The sequence below is a fragment of the Hypomesus transpacificus genome, chromosome 8, assembly GCF_021917145.1.
Source record: "Hypomesus transpacificus isolate Combined female chromosome 8, fHypTra1, whole genome shotgun sequence".
NCBI lineage: Eukaryota > Metazoa > Chordata > Actinopteri > Osmeriformes > Osmeridae > Hypomesus > Hypomesus transpacificus.
In genome coordinates, this window is record NC_061067.1 from 3,174,930 (window position 1) to 3,192,439 (window position 17,510).

General features: G+C 47.5%; 1 protein-coding gene across 1 annotated transcript in view; it reads left to right on the top strand.

Annotated features, from left to right (window-relative positions):
* Positions 1-1,195: 1,195 nt before the first annotated feature.
* The window catches only part of LOC124470165 (potassium voltage-gated channel subfamily B member 2-like), a 38,325-nt gene continuing 22,010 nt past the window's right edge, over positions 1,196-17,510 (top strand). Inside the window, exon 1 of the mRNA XM_047023928.1 lies at positions 1,196-1,898. Within this exon, the coding sequence (XP_046879884.1) occupies positions 1,314-1,898 (585 nt within the window). The 5' untranslated portion in view covers positions 1,196-1,313. The remainder of the gene's footprint in view (positions 1,899-17,510) is intronic.

Genomic DNA, 17,510 nt, shown 5'->3' on the forward strand with positions numbered 1-17,510 from the left:
TAGTTTTTTAAGGGTGCTACTTTATATGCAAAACGTGGGCTTTTAAGAGGTGTGGGCTGGTAAGTGAAGATGTTTTGAGATCTATGTTGTCCATAGAGTAATAAGCCATTTAATTTGATAACATTGATTTGCGTCTGTATTGATTTATCTTGAATAACGTTTGAAACAAGAAAGGTTGGTAGTAGTCTTATTGACAAAATACCGAATAATTTAGCAAGTTTTTACTGCCGTAGCCGACAGACTAAATGCAACACAAGATAGTGAAATAACCCATAACATAGTGATGAAATAATGTGTGTTATGAAAAAATAAGCAATCAAATGACTTAATTAAGTGACTGTAAGGCAGCAGACCTGACACATTTTAAGGAACTGCGATATAATAGGAAACTTTTGCATCCTAGGCAACAGCTCAGGAAGGTAGTTTATTTGCATGAATAGCTTAATTGAAAATCAATTGAACAAAAATGCAATTTGACAATATTTGAAAGGAGATGATGGAATATCAAACCATGGTTTTAACTGAGTGGACGAAAGTTATTGGAAATTATGTCCCATATCCATTTGGCCAGCTTAATAGCCATAATAGCGTCTTCGAACCCTAACCTTGAGCAGCCAGAAGAGAACGAGATCGATTTAGATTGGATGTGGCAGCGAGATAATACAAGTGTAAACTGTAGGTAAATGCACTCTGAATGGAAAAAGAAATTGAAAGAGATAAACTGCTTCTTTAACATTAGGTGAACCAAGCTCGAAATATCATGGTAAAACATAAAATGAGCTTCCCTGTAGATGGAATTTACTAAATAAATAAGCTAGCATTAGCAACGTCCTGTTTCAGGGGAAAATACCGAAAGGCAGTCGGCCAACTACATTGCAGATTCTAATCAGTATTTTTGGTCAGGACCATGTTGCAAATTACAAATTGATATGACTTTGTTTCAAAGCTTTCTAAATGAGTGGTTAATCTCATGATGTTCTTGAAGTAGAATCATAGTGGTAACAGGTGCACCTGTCAGCTAAGCACAAATGTTGTGCATGTATCTGTGATGTGCACTGCATTATTAACTGTGCTGAGAGTGATATCATATTCCTTGTTGATATTAGTACAAAACCTGATCAAGTGTTCTCCACAAGGTCTTTGCTTCATCTAAAAACCACATCTCTCTTCTCTCTTTTCAGCCATGGAGGGACTTATCTAAGGAGGATCCAACATAATTAGGTTATTTGAGCATTTTTCTATTTTCTTCTTTTAGTTTCATTTCAAATCTTCTTGGGTGAGCTTTTCCCCGTCCTCCAGTTCTCCACCACACTATGGCTGAGAAGGTTGGACCAGGAGGGCCCAAGCCCATCGCCCCACGGACCACCCCTTCCCTCCCCCCAGAGCCCATCGATATCATCCGCACAAAAGCCCACTCGCGAAGGGTCCGTATCAACGTGGGAGGGTTGAACCACGAGGTGCTGTGGCGGACCCTGGACCGCCTCCCCAGGACACGCCTGGGCAAGCTCCGGGACTGCAACACCCACGAGTCCCTGATGGAAGTGTGCGACGACTACAGCCTGAACGAGAACGAGTACTTCTTTGACCGCCACCCCGGAGCCTTCACCTCCATCCTCAACTTCTACCGCACGGGCAAGCTGCACATGATGGAGGAGATGTGCGCGTTGTCGTTCGGCCAGGAGCTGGACTACTGGGGCATCGATGAGATCTACCTGGAGTCGTGCTGCCAGGCGCGCTACCACCAGAAGAAGGAGCAGATGAACGAGGAGCTGAGGAGAGAAGCAGAGACGCTGAGGGAGAGGGAGGGAGAGACGGAGTTTGATAACACCTGCTGCCCAGACAAGAGAAAGAAGCTGTGGGATCTCCTGGAAAAACCCGGCTCCTCCGTGGCTGCAAAGGTAAGTGGGAGGCGAGATGTGCGACAAACCCCAAAAAAGACAAGTCTGTATTTCCTGTCAGCAGTGTTTCATCCTTACAGTAACAGCACCCCCCCCCCTCCGTTCTCTGTTTCCATGAACAGCAGACCCACGTGAAATCATTCGACTTATTCTATTCATGACAAAACAAAAACACAAGATGGTAGTGGTTGTGTGAAAGCTGAATGGATCGATAATATATTCACATCAGGTATTTTTCAGGCATTCTTTCAGTTTTTCATTCCTCTCCCAGGCAGCAGTGGTGAAAGTTGCATTAGATACAGCAGACAACATGGGTCTCTGTGGGATTGTTGGCTCTAGCAGTCGGAAAAAAGAGGGGAGAAGTGAAGAAGTACAGGTTGAAATGTCAGCTCTGATGTATATCTCAACAAGGAGCAGCAAGCATATTGGGTGCAGTGGACTCGGAGAGTAGACATAGATAAATGAGAGAGGAGAGCTTTACGTAGAGGGGGAATGTGTCGGAACTGACAAAAAGTTACAACCAGGGCAGTGAAGCAGTGTTCAGTACACCAGTTCCAGTGTTTGAATCTACTGTGTAGAGTTATGGAACATGTAACGCTAGGGCAAGTCACGCTCTGACATTTGACAGGCTGTATCTCTACTCCGGGAGAAAAGAACATGTCAGTCTGTGTCAGTGAGTGAAGGGTGAAGCTTCTGTCTTTGTTTGGGTTTCCTCTTCTTCTCTCTGACAGTCAATACACTGGCAAAGGATGGCAGACAGGCAGACCCAAGTCAGAAACATAGAAGAGAACGTTCTTCTAAACTCATACCGTTCTTTACCATACAAGCACTGGACTTGTGTTCTCTGGGGGGGTTGAAGCGTTGTTAGCGATGTGATTGATGTAGGCTTCATCATCGCAGGAACCTTTCAGTGTTTTCCCAACGCTTTGTTCCCTCTCACAAGGTGACTCTGCTGGCTTTGGGGATCCCCCACGGGTTTGGTTATCGCCACGATGCAATAATTCCACGGTAACCGTGGTAACCAGCTGGCCCACGTCGAGTTGGGTCTGCAGCCTGGGTTCCTCTTGTTGGCCTCCTCCGTCCTAGTGATCCATCAGGCAGGCTGGCCTTGGTGAAATCCAATCACGGGTAATTTACGGTGTCTTCCCAGTACTGCTTCCATCTCTGAACTTGGGCTCGTATTTCACGTCTGAGGGAGAGGGGTCATAAACACATTGTCCTGCTGGGCGACGGGGGGACAGACGCAAGGCTAGCCCCCGACCAGGAAGGGAAGAATGACTTGTGCTATCTGAGGACAGTTGACGACCACTGTGTTCGAGGGGCATGAGAGCCACATCATTGTGGTCACCCTCAACCCCCCCCCCCTCCCCCCCCCCCCCCCCCCCCTTCCCCCCCCCCCCCCCCCCCCAAAGCAACGTCATCTGTCTTGCGATGGAGGCTTTCCCATAGCCGGGACAGGTCAGGAATCACATGCGATTTGATTTCAGCCCCCCGGAGCCTCTGGTCTTATTTATGACGCAGGCCTTTGGAGGGAAAACAGCAGAAAGATGGTAATGACACTGCCTGCACTATGCATCAAACTGGCACACAGGCTCACCAACGCACAGGCTCACAGCCCATAGACTGTCACTTCCACTGTGCTCCCTCTTCCTTCACTGTCTCAGTTATGCCTTGATAAGCTCTGCACGGTCAGACAGCATTTTCGAAATGAAATGGTAATTTGCTTTTTGCGAGGATCCACCTTAGCTCAGGGAAAGCATTCATATCCAACCAGAGAAGATGTATTTTACATGAATCAGATAGGATACGTGTCTGCCAGGACTTCCTTTCAGGACACCTCCTCTGGCATTTGGAGAGTAATTTAATATGCCTTGATGCCTGTGATATTTACTGTGATTTAATCAGAAATTGATCTCCTGTCCAGAGGTGTCTGAATGTTGCTGACCTGTTCATTATACGGTTGAGGTAAGCCTATGCAACTTCACAGGGAAATCCCTTTCGAAAATCAAATTCCATTGACATTCTGTTGAGTGCTCCTGAAGGGGATCTTGAACGTGACTCTAATGGCCAACGTGGAGGCCTGTGATCATATCCAGGGTTAAGTACTCAGCTGAGAACACATCTAGAAAGGAACTCTCTTCTCCAGGTCTGCAGGCAGGCAGTGTGTTGTCGGGGAAGCCTCTTCCAGTACGGACACTGACCCTAGTCCAAGAGAATGTCATTTTACTAGTCACTTACACACCCCAATGCTTTCTACTTGATGATGTAACCACAACCTTTTTTCAAATTCATCACACACTCTGTCTTTCTTTCTTTCTTTCTTTCTTTCTTTCTTTCTTTCTTTCTTTCTTTCTTTCTTTCTCTTTAAGTCTTTTTACTCTCTTTTTACTCTCTCTCTCTCTCTCTCTCTCTCTCTCTCTCTCTCTCTCTCTCTCTCTCTCTCTCTCTCTCTCTCTCTCTCTCTCTCTCTCTCTCTCTCTCTCTCTCTCTCTCTCTCTCTCTCTCTCTCTCTCTCTCTTTCTCTCTGTCTCTCTCTGTCTCTCTCTCTTTCTCTCTCTCGCTCCCTCTCCCCCTCTCTCTGTTCCCACTGTGGTGTTAGGTTGCTCAGGGGATTGTGGATATTAGATCCCTTTGCATACTTATTTGCGACAACTCTCACCACGTACACAAAGGTTTAGTATGTGAGGTCCGATATTTACAGCCAATGAAGCTAGTATTACAAGCATCAACAATATCAATAACAAACTGTGTGTGTGTGTGTGTGCAGGGATGGTCTCGGACAGAAACAAAGACTGGAATAAGAATAGATCAAAACAAGTTGAGGGGTTGCAATTAACATATGGATGACGAAAGGGATGGAGAGGGCTTCTGGACAGGGTGCCTATCAGTCAAATATCAAGAGAAAAGAGAGAGGGAGACAGAAGGATTGAGAGACAGCACATTTCAGTGATGCCTCAGCATGCCCTTGTCTTTGCAAACCCCTCTGTTGAATAATGAATGTCATGGTCAAAATAGGAAGGATATTCTCTAATGCAGGGTCCCCACTGAGTTTCAGTATGGTACTCAGCTGTAGTGCTGCCTCACTGTTTACGGAGGGAGGCAGAGACAGAGGCAGAGAGAGAGAGAGAGAGAGAGAGAGAGAGAGAGAGGGGGGGGGGGGGGGTTAGGATTGGGGCTTGCAGTTCTACCTGGTGAGAGAGAGTAGTCCACAGGCCTATAAATAGTCTCTCTTGTAATATAGCATCAATCTGAGGTATGTTCAGTAGGTGCAATGCTGGCTGACACAGGTGAACTTACGAGTAGGAGGGGCATGTCCTTACAAGCCTTGTGTCCTGAGTTTCTCAGACACAAAAACAACCCAAAACTAATCTCAGTACTTCAGACTGAAAATACAAACATAAGTAGTGTATTTTTACGTCAGCAGAGTCCAAACAACAAAAGTCTCCTCTTCACAGATGTCATGAAAAAAAAAAAAACTGGCAGCTTTACAGTGAAATCTAATCGAGCTTTATGTTGTGAAATTACAGAAGCACTGGCCTTGTGTTATGTGAGTTGGTTGGCTTAAGGGTTAAAGGGATATTGCTGAACAGCTGGGAAGCGTCTGCCTCCAGAAAATTAAAACCTGCCCCTCGCGGCGGGATCTGTCTGAGTCTCCAACAGCTTAACCACAGCTTGGACAACACAATATCATGTCCAGCTAAATGATACAAGACAAACGACTACATCATCATCTAAATCTCAGATGCTTGCCTTGGGTCCTTACAAGGTGTCCTCTGCAGGATGTATCGTGTCTGCTGTTCCATACGTATCTGTGCCAACCGGGATTGCAGAAATGAACCTTGAGACCCATGTTGCCCCAGACAGGGAGCAATGCACCAGTGCTCTCAGGATGAGTCATGCCAGTGGCTGTAAACATGATACATGTACGTCAACAGCAAGCAACATCCTACATTTATGGGATTGTTTTCTGCGGTTGGACCTTGTCCATTTCATTTAATATCAAAGATACACCTCTATAGCATCCAGCACACTACAGACACCACACACTATCAAAGATACACCTATATAGCATCCAGCACACTACAGACACCACACACTATCAAAGATACACCTCTATAGCATCCAGCACACTACAGACACCACACACTATCAAAGATACACCTCTATAGCATCCAGCACACTACAGACACCACACACTATCAAAAATACACCTCTATAGCATCCAGCACACTACAGACACCACACACTATCAAAGATACACCTCTATAGCATCCAGCACACTACAGACACCACACACTATCAAAGATACACCTCTATAGCATCCAGCACACTACAGACACCACACACTATCAAAGATACACCTCTATAGCATCCAGCACACTACAGACACCTCACACTTGTTTAAAGCTATTAATTTGAAGATTTATTGATGAACCTGTGATTGTGGAACTGTGTAAAAGTCTGTTGGTTTATGCATACGTGTCTATCTGACCTGAACGATAGTATTATTTGTCTTGACAAGAGAATTTTTTTGATGAGACACCGTTTTTAGTGTTTATTTATGTGTGCTTTTGGAAAATGAATGATGTTCGAAAAACGGTCCGTAAATAATGTGGCATCACCTTGTGCCCAGGTGATTTAGTGGGAGGCTCAGAATGAACCTACCTGAGTTAGGACCATGTTTCCCACGTTGTAAATTCATATTATGACTCGCAGCATCGATACTTACCAAGTGCTCTGGTGGATCGTTTGTAACAGCAATATACAGTCTCAACACTTAAGACCTGAAATATATTTGAGAAAGTTTACACGTTGTACTAAAGCCGTGGTGAGCATCTTAGAGCTGGAATTCTCAGAAGTTGTGTTATTCATCAAGAAGTTTCAGTTTATTGGTCTCTTTCTCATTTGGACCCCTACGAACCCATCTGAGCAATTCAGAAGCTCTCAGAGAGATCAATGGCTCCCCTCCCAGACATTTCAAGTAGCGTTTTCTTTTCTCCACACATGAGCAATGTCCAGATCTGTATTTGGTCTTAATGTGGATCTGAACCATTACTGTCCTCTTTATCTAATAAGCTGCTCTAAGTGGGTATGCCAAGGCTTGGGCACAGCCACAGAGTCACTGCTGCTATTTTGCCCTCCCACGCTTCGGGCCTAGAGAAGGGAAGTAGTCGAAGTCTGTCGGCTCCAGATAGATGATGATCCTGTCTGGTGTAGCAGTGGCTGTGCACTACAACAGGCATCGCTGAAAACACAGGGTTTCTCCTGAACACACTGTCTTATGATATCTAATCAGTCTGAATACATGAATGTTTGAACAATTGGACGGATGTGTCATCATTAGGACTGTATGCTGACTGTTTTTTAACATGTCTGGATGGGGTAAAAGGATCTCATTGTGTTGATGGGTGTGTGTGTTTATGTGTGTGGTCCTGTATTAGAGAGAGAGAGAAAGGACTTCAGTCAGCAAGTCAATCCCTCTCTGTCTCTCTCTCTCTCTCTTTCTCTCTCTCTCTCTCTCTCTCTCTCTCTCTCTCTCTCTCTCTCTCTCTCTCTCTCTCTCTCACCATCTAACTCTGGCCCATGAAGCAAGTGTACTTTCATTACTATCCTTTCATCTCTGCATGAATTGTGGTCCGTCCTTAGAAGGACGATCGATAGGCATCGGCATTTTTGAGAGAAGCCTTTCAGCTTGTTGCACAAATGGATTCTTAGCTACTTCACTTTTGCTTATGTCGTGAAAGTCCTGGCTGTCTGTACCACTCTGGCCTGGATTTTTTATTTTTTCCTGAAAGGGCATTTGACTGTGTTTGTGGTTCTGTTATCATGTATTAGTAGTCTTTTTTTCTGAGATGTGCGCTTTCCTGAACCCATGCTCTCCCAAAAACTCCCAGTGGTAAAAAAAAACCCATGTCTTATTCAACCACTTTTTATAATAATTGCTATGAAGTTTTCGAATGAAACAAACCCTATATACCCCACAAAACCCCAGGCCTCCCTGTATATTGGGTCTAGCGCCTTAGTGTCTTTATCCGGTATTACACCAGGCCAGCTAGTCATTTAGGTAGAGTACACCTTCTCCCCTCCTTCAGGTCCTGGCTTACGTAACCCTTTCCACCGGGCCATCTAATCAGCACAGACTTGCATTTAGGCAGCAGCTCCCAAATCCTCTTTAACCCTGCATTGATAATCAGATAAGAGAGAACCTGCTAGATTATGAGTGCCATGAGTTCTTACAGCCTTGCACTGGCCTCACTGGAGCTTCTGTCAGCTGGATGTTCCCTACCAGCAGGACACATCCTCCCCTCCCTCCCTCCCTCCCATCCTCCCCTCCCTCCCTCCCTCCCTCCCTCCCTCCCTCCCTCCCTCCCTCCCTCCCTTTCTCCCTCCCTCCCTCCCTCCCTCCCCTCCCTCCCCTCCCTCCCATCCTCCCCTCCCTCCCTCCCTCCCTCCCATCCTCCCCTCCCTCCCTCCCTCCCTCCCTCCCTCCCTCCCTCCCATCCTCCCCTCCCTCCCTCCCTCCCTCCCATCCTCCCCTCCCTCCCTCCCAGCCTCCCCTCCCTCCCCTCCCTCCCAGCCTCCCCTCCCTCCCTCCCTTCCCTCCCTCCCTCCCATCCTCCCCTCCCTCCCAGCCTCCCCTCCCTCCCTCCCATCCTCCCCTCCCTCCCTCCCAGCCTCCCTCCCTCCCAGCCTCCCTCCCTCCCAGGCTCCCTCCCTCCCTCCCAGCCTCCTCTCCACGGACGCTGGCCATGTCTTTATCACAGCGGATGGGATTATTTATTTAAAGTTAGACCTGGTCCTTGTTGTGGTTATGTGTCCCTCACGATCAGGCCAGTTATATGACAGGCATCATGGAAACATTAGGGGGATGCAGATTAGAGGTTTATCTATATTGTTAATGCACTTCCTGGGCACGCTGTAAGCAATATGCTATGGTCCGCAAGTGAATATTGTAAGGTCGGCACTTTACTTCAAATGACTTTCATAGAGATTTCGTTTTTGAAATGACCAACTTTTAAGACCTCATATAATTTTCATAGAGTCTTTTGTTGTGATGAGCAGAGCAGGGGTGGAGTGTCTGGACAGGAATAGAAATACAAATGACTACACTGTTTAATCAGCTGAAACCTTTTTTAATGTACAGTAGATGAAAATTGCGCTATGAATGGTGGAGGTTAGATTATCCCCTGGGCTTAAGGCTGAATAGATCTCATTTGCGGTTTAAAGCACAGGTAGCTCAGGGTCACTTCTCCATGGAGCCGGAGTTAGCACAGGCAGACACTATTGATCACACTAAGTTGATGTCTCAGAGCGTCACCCCAGGGTCACGTTCCCATCGTCAGGTAAGACAAAGTCCTGGAAGGCAACACAATAGAGAACTGTTTAAGCGGATGACCCTGAGAAATTGACCTTTCAGAAAAAAAGAAAAAAAATGCCTCTTGCGCGTTTCTGGTTAATTCTCGAATACTCGTTGAACTGGGTATTCCTCTCTCCTCCCTGTCTCCTCTAACTCTCTCCTCTCTCCTCCCTGTCTCCTCTAACTCTCTCCTCCCTGTCTCCTCTAACTCTCTCCTCTCTCCTCCCTGTCTCCTCTAACTCTCTCCTATCTCCCCCCTGTCTCCTCTAACTCTCTCCTCTAACTCTCTCCTCCCTGTCTCCTCTAACTCTCTCCTCTCTCCTCCCTGTCTCCTCTAACTCTCTCCTCCCTCCTCCCTGTCTCCTCAACTCTCTCCTCTCTCCTCCCTGTCTCCTCTAACTCTCTCCTCCCTCCTCCCTGTCTCCTCTAACTCTCTCCTCCCTGTCTCCTCTAACTCTCTCCTCTCTCCTCCCTGTCTCCTCTAACTCTCTCCTCTCTCCTCCCTGTCTCCTCTAACTCTCTCCTCCCTCCTCCCTGTCTCCTCAACTCTCTCCTCTCTCCTCCCTGTCTCCTCTAACTCTCTCCTTTCTCCTCCCTGTCTACTCTAACTCTCTCCTTTCTCCTCCCTGTCTACTCTAACTCTCTCCTCCCTCCTCCCTGTCTCCCTCTAACTCTCTCCTCTCTGCTCCCTGTCTCCTCTAACTCTCTCCTCCCTGTCTCCTCTAACTCTCTCCTCCCTCCCCCCTGTCTTCTCTAACTCTCTCCTCTCTGCTCCCTGTCTCCTCTAACTCTCTCCTCCCTGTCTCCTCTAACTCTCTCCTCTCTCCTCCCTGTCTCCTCTAACTCTCTCCTCTCTCCTCCCTGTCTCCTCTAACTCTCTCCTCTCTCCTCCCTGTCTCTTTGCCACGTTCAGTTCTATTTTGCTTCTCCATCTCCCATGGGGCCTTGCATGCCAAGGAGCTCCAGCCCTGGTGCAGCTCCCTGGCCCTGATGTCCCGACACTACTGGCCTGGCCTGGGGATATGTCGTGCTGGACCTCACACAGTCTGACGCATGGGTAGTAGACATTGCAGGCGGGAATCACAAGGCGTGGCTAATGCTGATTTGGTTATCCTCGCCATTTAGGGGACTCAGAGGGGTTTTGACGGGAGAGGGAGTTGATGGGTGGAGAAGAGGAGGAGGAGGCCTAAATGAGTTTGAGCCGTGACAGTGCTGCAACAAGATGGAATTTGAGGCACACTTTCCTTAAGCCGTTTCGAATGATTGCCAATAATGCATTTGGAATGATTTCAAATCCAACAGTGTGCCAAAAACTTCTGCAAAAATACAGTTTTGGGGGATTTTATGTATACACAAGCATTGCCTCCGCTCCCTCCTCTCTTCCCTCATCCTAGCCATCCTCTGTTAGGAAGAGAGGGGGAAGGGAAGGGGGGTGGGTGGGTGGGTGGTAGAGAGTCATCATTCTTAACACTGTGAACACCAGGTCTCCATTACATGCTTCACTAAACCCCCTCACACACACACTATCCCAGCAGATATGCACACACACACACTCTATTTCTTTCTCTGCTCTCTCACTAGCTTACTCCCTCACTCTGACAAACAAGCACACATTTATACTCTCTCTCTCTCTCTCTCTCTCTCTCTCTCTCTCTCTCTCTCTCTCTCTCTCTCTCTCTCTCTGTCCTTCTATCTTTGTCTTACATACTTTCAATCACACTCAAATTCCCTCTCTATCTTCCCCTGCCTTCACGCACACACTCACATACAAACACACACACATATACACACCTTTCTATCTGACAGCCTTCAATGACTGCTGACCCAGGAAGGTTTTCCTAGGCTGCCACAACACTGTTATAGTTACACTCTGCATCTCTCCATCTCTCCATCTTCTTTTTCTCTGTACGTGTATACCTCTCTCAACTTTCCGTCTCTACGCCTTTCTGCCATTCCCCTTTTTACTCACATCACCCACCCTATCTATGACTCTGCATTCATCTGAATCTCCCTTTATCATTCCTCTTTCATCTGTCTTTCCTCCCCTTGGACCCCCCCCCCCTGCTCTTTTTATTCTCGTGTCGTCAGTTGCTAGAGGTAAAGGATGAAATTGACGTTGTACATCTCCCAGCCGGTGACACAGGAAGTGTATGGGCACTCTTTGGCAGCTATATTTGGCTCACGGTCAATCATATTTGTGATTCAGCCCCCCGCTGTGCTCCTTCAGGTGCACCAACTCTATTCCTCCATCAACACTTCCTGAAAGAGCCAGCACGGGCAACAGAGTTTGCGGCTCAAAGTTCAACAAGACATGGTGGCCCAAGAGAGTCACATTAACGACGTGAAAACACAGACACCTTGACAAATAGTCTCCTAGAAAATCCATACGTGTTTATACCAACAATGAAAAAACAGGTCATTTTTCTTCTCCATGGACCGATGTGGTGCACGTCAGTCTTGACGAGGTCAGGAGCCGGAGGTGGAAAACAAATACGAAATCAAGTTCATTTATCTCGTTTCCGCGGAAATGCCGTGTTTGCATAGTTTCCATGGAGATGGTGTTGTACCATGATGACTTATCTTACCCAGTGCTATTCATCTCCAGGCAGGCTGTGAGAGCGAGACCAGCTGGTTCCTCACCCCCACGATCAGCCCTGATGCAAATGGAGAGAGAAACACACTTGAACCTACTCCTAACAGGGATGCAGCCTCCTCTGTCGTCTCTCGCGCGGCTCTGCGCCGAGCAAACGGAGAGTGATTAGGGACAATGTCCCTTCAGCGTCCAGGCCTGGCTCGCTTTCTCTCCGTGGCCTGCGTCTTCTCCTGGGCGTTCTGTTTGTGTCGAGAACGCTGAGGTACTCTCACATTGGAGTCGTTCCCTCAGCGGTGAAAGCACTCCTTGACACTTTGACGGCGGCTGTGTACATTTACATTTAGCAGACGCTCTTATCCAGAGCGACTCACAGTAAGTACAGGGACATTTCCCCCCGAGGCAAGTAGGGTGAAGGACACAAAGTCATTGTACACGGCCAGAATCGAACCGGCAACCTTCTGATTACTAGCCCAATTCCCTAACCGCTCAGCCACCTGACTCCCCGTGTGTGCTATCAGCGTTGTGTGCTCCTTGGAGACGCGAGTGAAAAGGAAGTCATGACCGTCCTCAGAAGAGAGGGGGTTTCTTCACAGCACACAGGGCCGCTTGAACGTGGCCAGGGTGAAGAACTGGATTGAGAAAAGCAGGGGAGGGGCGGTGAAAGTGGTTATGTCTGGCATTCTCTTTTACAAAGCAACCACGTTTTCATATTTCATTACATTTTGATGGTCCCTGTGATTGGATGAAAATGAGGCCGATTTAGCTCGAAATGAGGATAGGGGTTTTATAATCACGGCTTCGTAATCACAGCTGAGAGGAACCTGCAGGGAGGTGCTGTGGATTACTCACAAGAACAGTTCATAGCACATGCATGAACACACACAAACACACACACACATACATGCGAACACTTCTTGCCACTGCTTTCCGGTGACCTCTGCAGCTAACACACCTGGTGTCTTTGAGAGAAAGAGTGATCAGATCGCCCACTATTATTTCCCCCCCAGCCCCACAGCCCTCCAGTCCCCCAGCCCCTACTCACACAACCCCCCAGCCCCCTATCCACACAGCCCCCCACCACACAGCCCCCCAGCCCCACAGCCCCCCAGCCCCCCAGCCTTTGAGTGCTTTCCTCCACAGAACAGTAACCAAAGTCAAGAGCGCAGGCCTGGCTTAGGGCTCCAGCGTGAGGGGAGGAGGTTAATTAACATGAGACACTAAAGGATCCCAGGGGAAATTTAAGAGGAGAGAGATAGATAACACCGCGGTGGACATGAGCAGTTTGTCGTCTAGTTAGCCCTAGTTTTAGCTAGAGGGTGACAATAACATGCCTGCAGTACAAATGGGTCCTCTCTCTCCGTTCCTGCCTCCTTCTATCTTTGACTTCCCTCCCTTCCCTGTCCTCTCGTTTTTATCACCTTTTTTCCACCTTGTGAACTTCTCCCCCTCTCCTGCTGCTCCCTCTCTCATCTGTCATCTCTTCTCTTTCCCCTCTCCGTCTCTCTCTACATGCTGTGAGCGTCACCAGGGGGGGTGCTGCCAGCTGTTTGCCGTCCCTGCACGTGCCCCAGGAAATGACACGAGATATAATTGTCCCTCCTTCACACTCTGTGCAGCGCGAGTCTCACTCGGGCTGGGTGAATGAGTGAGTGAGTGATTGAGTAAATGAGTGAGTGAGTGATTGATTGTAAAATTGACTTGATTTTAAAGGTTAAGGAACGACAGACTCAGGGTTCCAGCTGATTTTGACCGCAGCACACATTATTCTGATAATCAGCCCTGAGTCTCCATAGTAGACCCCTGAGTCCACCCTGCAGGGCTGCAATGATCCTCCCAATCCTCTAGGGGGACTGGGGAGGTATTGGCTGGGCCTCCAGGCTCCTCACTGTGTCTGTAATCAGCTTAGTTAGGCTCTGTGGGAGGCAGGAGACAAGGACCCGGTCATGGATGGGTTGAGCAGGGACAAACACGTGGGTGCAGACCATGTGACCTGTGTCAAGGCTGGAGCACTGGAGTGCTCCACTGGTCGTCCACTCGCTCGCTTGAAAGGGATGGGATTAGCGTCTGTCACACTTCACAGTTCAGACGTGTTGTGTCTCAGAAGGAGGTGGCAGGGTGACAGAGGAAAGGGGAACGAGCCCATGCGAAGGTCACTTCCAGGTGGACGCAGTACCCGCCCAATGAAACAGAGTTAACACCAAACTATTATCCCACTCTCCTCTTTTCTTCCCTTCTGTTCACGTCCTCTTTCACAGACTGGCAGCCTACGCCCCTGACTGACAGTTTCTTCTGTCTTTTCTTCTCAAGACTGTTAGCTAAGGAACAACCCCATCCCCCGCCAGTCAGTCAGGGGAGATCACAGGGGATCTGGCCATTTGGATGTCGACATTTGGAGGGAATGCTTGGTCAAGATCGATGGGTGACTCTCAGATATCGACTGCTGTGGTAAAAAGCACACCTGTCTCCTTGTGATTGACTTGAGGCTGGGGAGAGAGCAGGTCCACTGCAGCAAACACAGGTGCGACACAGAGGGAACCTGGAGGTGTCTTACCTCTCACTCCAGCCTGAGGACTCTGCTTCTCTCCTTACTCTCCGTTTCTGACCCCGACACTTTTTCTCTTCTCCGATTTTCTCTCGCCGTTCTTGATGACCTGATGCCGTTTCTCTCTGCCTTTCCTTTCTGCTCTTGTTCTGGCTTGTTTCTTCTTTCTTCTCTTGGCCTGCCTCCCTCCCTGCTCGTGTGCCCACGCTCTGGTCTCCTCTCTCTTCCTCTCTCCTCTCTCTTCGTCTCTCTTCTTCTCTCTCTTCCTCTCTCCTCTCTCTTCGTCTCTCTTCCTCTCTCTCTTCTCTCTCCTCTCTCTTTCTCTCTCTTCCTCTCTCTCTTCTCTCTCCTCTCTCTTCCTCTCTGTCTCCAAAACCTCTCTGCCTCTCCAGCCGACAAGCGTAATGAACATTTATGGGACTTTTCCATCGAACGTTTCACTTAATTTGCCATGTGCTCTACCATAAGGTGGAGCCCAGTACCACTGGCAGCCTTCCCCAACACCCCCCCCCCCCCCCTCAGCCCACCCATGTCCCCTCTAGTGGCTGATGTACTGGTATTAGCCATTGTTGTTGGCGCTGTTCCTGGTAAAGATTTTTTAAGTGTACTTGTCTCACCATAAATCTCCTTTAAGTAGCATGACAGTATCTAAAGGCCAATGCGGTCATCTACTTCAGTGCCAGTCTAATAAATAGTATTGAGAACTAAATAACACAACTTCTGCTGATGGATGGATGACATGAAGGTAGCGCTGCATGGTCTTCATCACGTTGAAGGGCCTTGAACTACTGGCCCTCCTAAGTTGTCAGAATGGACAACCTGTGAAGAGGGTGCTAGTAACTTAATCACACTAAAGCTGCTTTTACGCTGCATTAAAGTGGCTGTAAAGTCATCTTAAACTGCATATACGCCCAGCATTAAAAACAAGCTTAGTGCTCACTTAAAGCCTGACCCATAGCACATGTGCTTGGTGTCCAACCACTCCACCAGAAGTGGACTGAACGTCTGTAACATCCCCAATGTAATCACTGGGGAGAAATCCACCCCCCCCCCCCCTTAAAATCTTAGAGGTTTTGTTCTTCGGACACACCAGTGAGATTAAACCCCCTGATTTAAACCTATACATTTTGAATGAGCAGAGGCTAATGCGGATTATGTCCACGGATATTAACGCGGGTGATTCATCCCCTCGGTACACACCATGTTATGACTTCAATATGTATTTATTCCTCTTTCTTCGCATGGAGGCTTGATGAGCCGCTAGCTCTTAATCTGTCTGAAAACAGCCTGGTCAACAGGCATATGAAGCATATGAGGCATATGAAGAGATGACCATGTTTTAATGACTAGATATGCGAGAGTGTCTGTGTGTGGTCTCTCGTGTCTCACTCTCATCTCTAGAAATGCTCTTTAAAAGACTCTTTTGGTTGGGAATTTACAGAAATAAAAGCAGTATAGTTGCTGGAACGTTATCGCGAAGGACAGAGATGAAAGCTGAATAAGAGAATGGGGGTTTCCATTCCTTTCACACAAACTCTCTTTGCTTATAACAGTACTATCTACTTGACTTTTAAATTGGCAGACATATTCTAATGACTGACTGTTCAGGAATGCACTGATCGTTTTGGAGTTCACATTGCAAGTTACTGTATGTTGCTTGCCAACAAAGTAGAGATTTCAAGATGAGAATTACAACGTCCTGTCATTTCTCTGTTTGTTAAGTCAGATATGTTCAGAAGGTTAGTTCAAGGAACTAAACTTTAGTGTTCGTTTTATGAGTTTATATTTCTACTATTTGTATATTTTATATATAATTTTCATATGATGTTTGATGGAACAGAATAGAAAAGAACCAGACCTGCTTTGTCCCAATAGATTTGGGGCTTAGTATGATATCTATTGCACCAAGATAGGTAGGTTTTTGAAGGAAGAGATTATTAGACAATCTTCTATAAATTCCTGTAATCTTAATTTCATGTCCCAAGTACAGTACCCCCTCTAATCCACGCCTCCTGTCAGCCCTTCTGCCTCGCCACCACCAGGCTGATGTTGTGTTTTAATCCGCTCTGACGTAATCAAATCAAATCAAATCAAATTTATTTGTATAGCCCTTTTTACACGCAAGCATGTCACAGAGGGCTTCACATGCGCCCATAGAACTGCCCCTCAACCAACCTAAACCCTCAAGGAAGACAAGGAAAAACTCCCAGAAAAACTCCCACCGGGAGAAAAAATGGAAGAAACCTTGGGAGGAGCAATTCAGAGAGGGATCCCCTCCTCCAGAGACGTAAGAGAGAGGAGCAGAACACAAGCTAAACATAAGCAGTGCAGCAGTAACCAAGGCTCAGTAACGGAAACAACCCGTTGGTTCCCATAACGTCAGCACCACCCTTGCCTCGTCTGCCCCCTCCCCGTTGTCATGGCAGCGATCACGCGATCCTCAATGGCGACAATCTTTAATTAGTTATCGGGGCTTTCCATGTATCTGATTAGTTCTTAAGTGGGCCAGAGGCTGCCTAATTAGATAGCCCTGGATTTGGCCCAGTGTGGAGGCAGAGGGGAGACTTAGAGTGAGAGGGTTACAGGACTAACTGTATTACACTGGGGTTCAATGGTTAATCCAGAGCAATTGCCTTCCCTGGAAATGAGAGGGGGAGTAGAGAGCAGACAGGGAGGACGCCAACGGACGGACGGATGGAAAGAGAGATTAAAGAAAGGTAGAAAGGAAGAGAAGAAATGTTTGGAATGCAGAGATGAGTATTTATCTATTTTTTACTAAAAACGTTTTGTTGTATGGTTGTGTGTGAAAAACGTTTTGAAAGGTTTAAAAAACAAAATGCAGGTTTGTGTGAGAAAAATATGTTTCGAAAGCTTGAAAAAATATTTCCACACTTCTGGCATCTCTGATGGAATGGCGTAGGACATAAAAGTAAGAGAGAGCAGTGGGGGGTGGGGGGGGGGGGTGGATTCAGAAAGGGACGTCGTCCAGGTATAGTAGTGGATGGGGGGGGATGCTGGAGAGCTGGCTGTTGTGGAGAGCAGATACACCCTGTAGCCTCACCCTGGGTTCCAGATCCTCCTCAGCAGCTCCTACTACTGGGTGAAGGAGGAGCAGGGGGA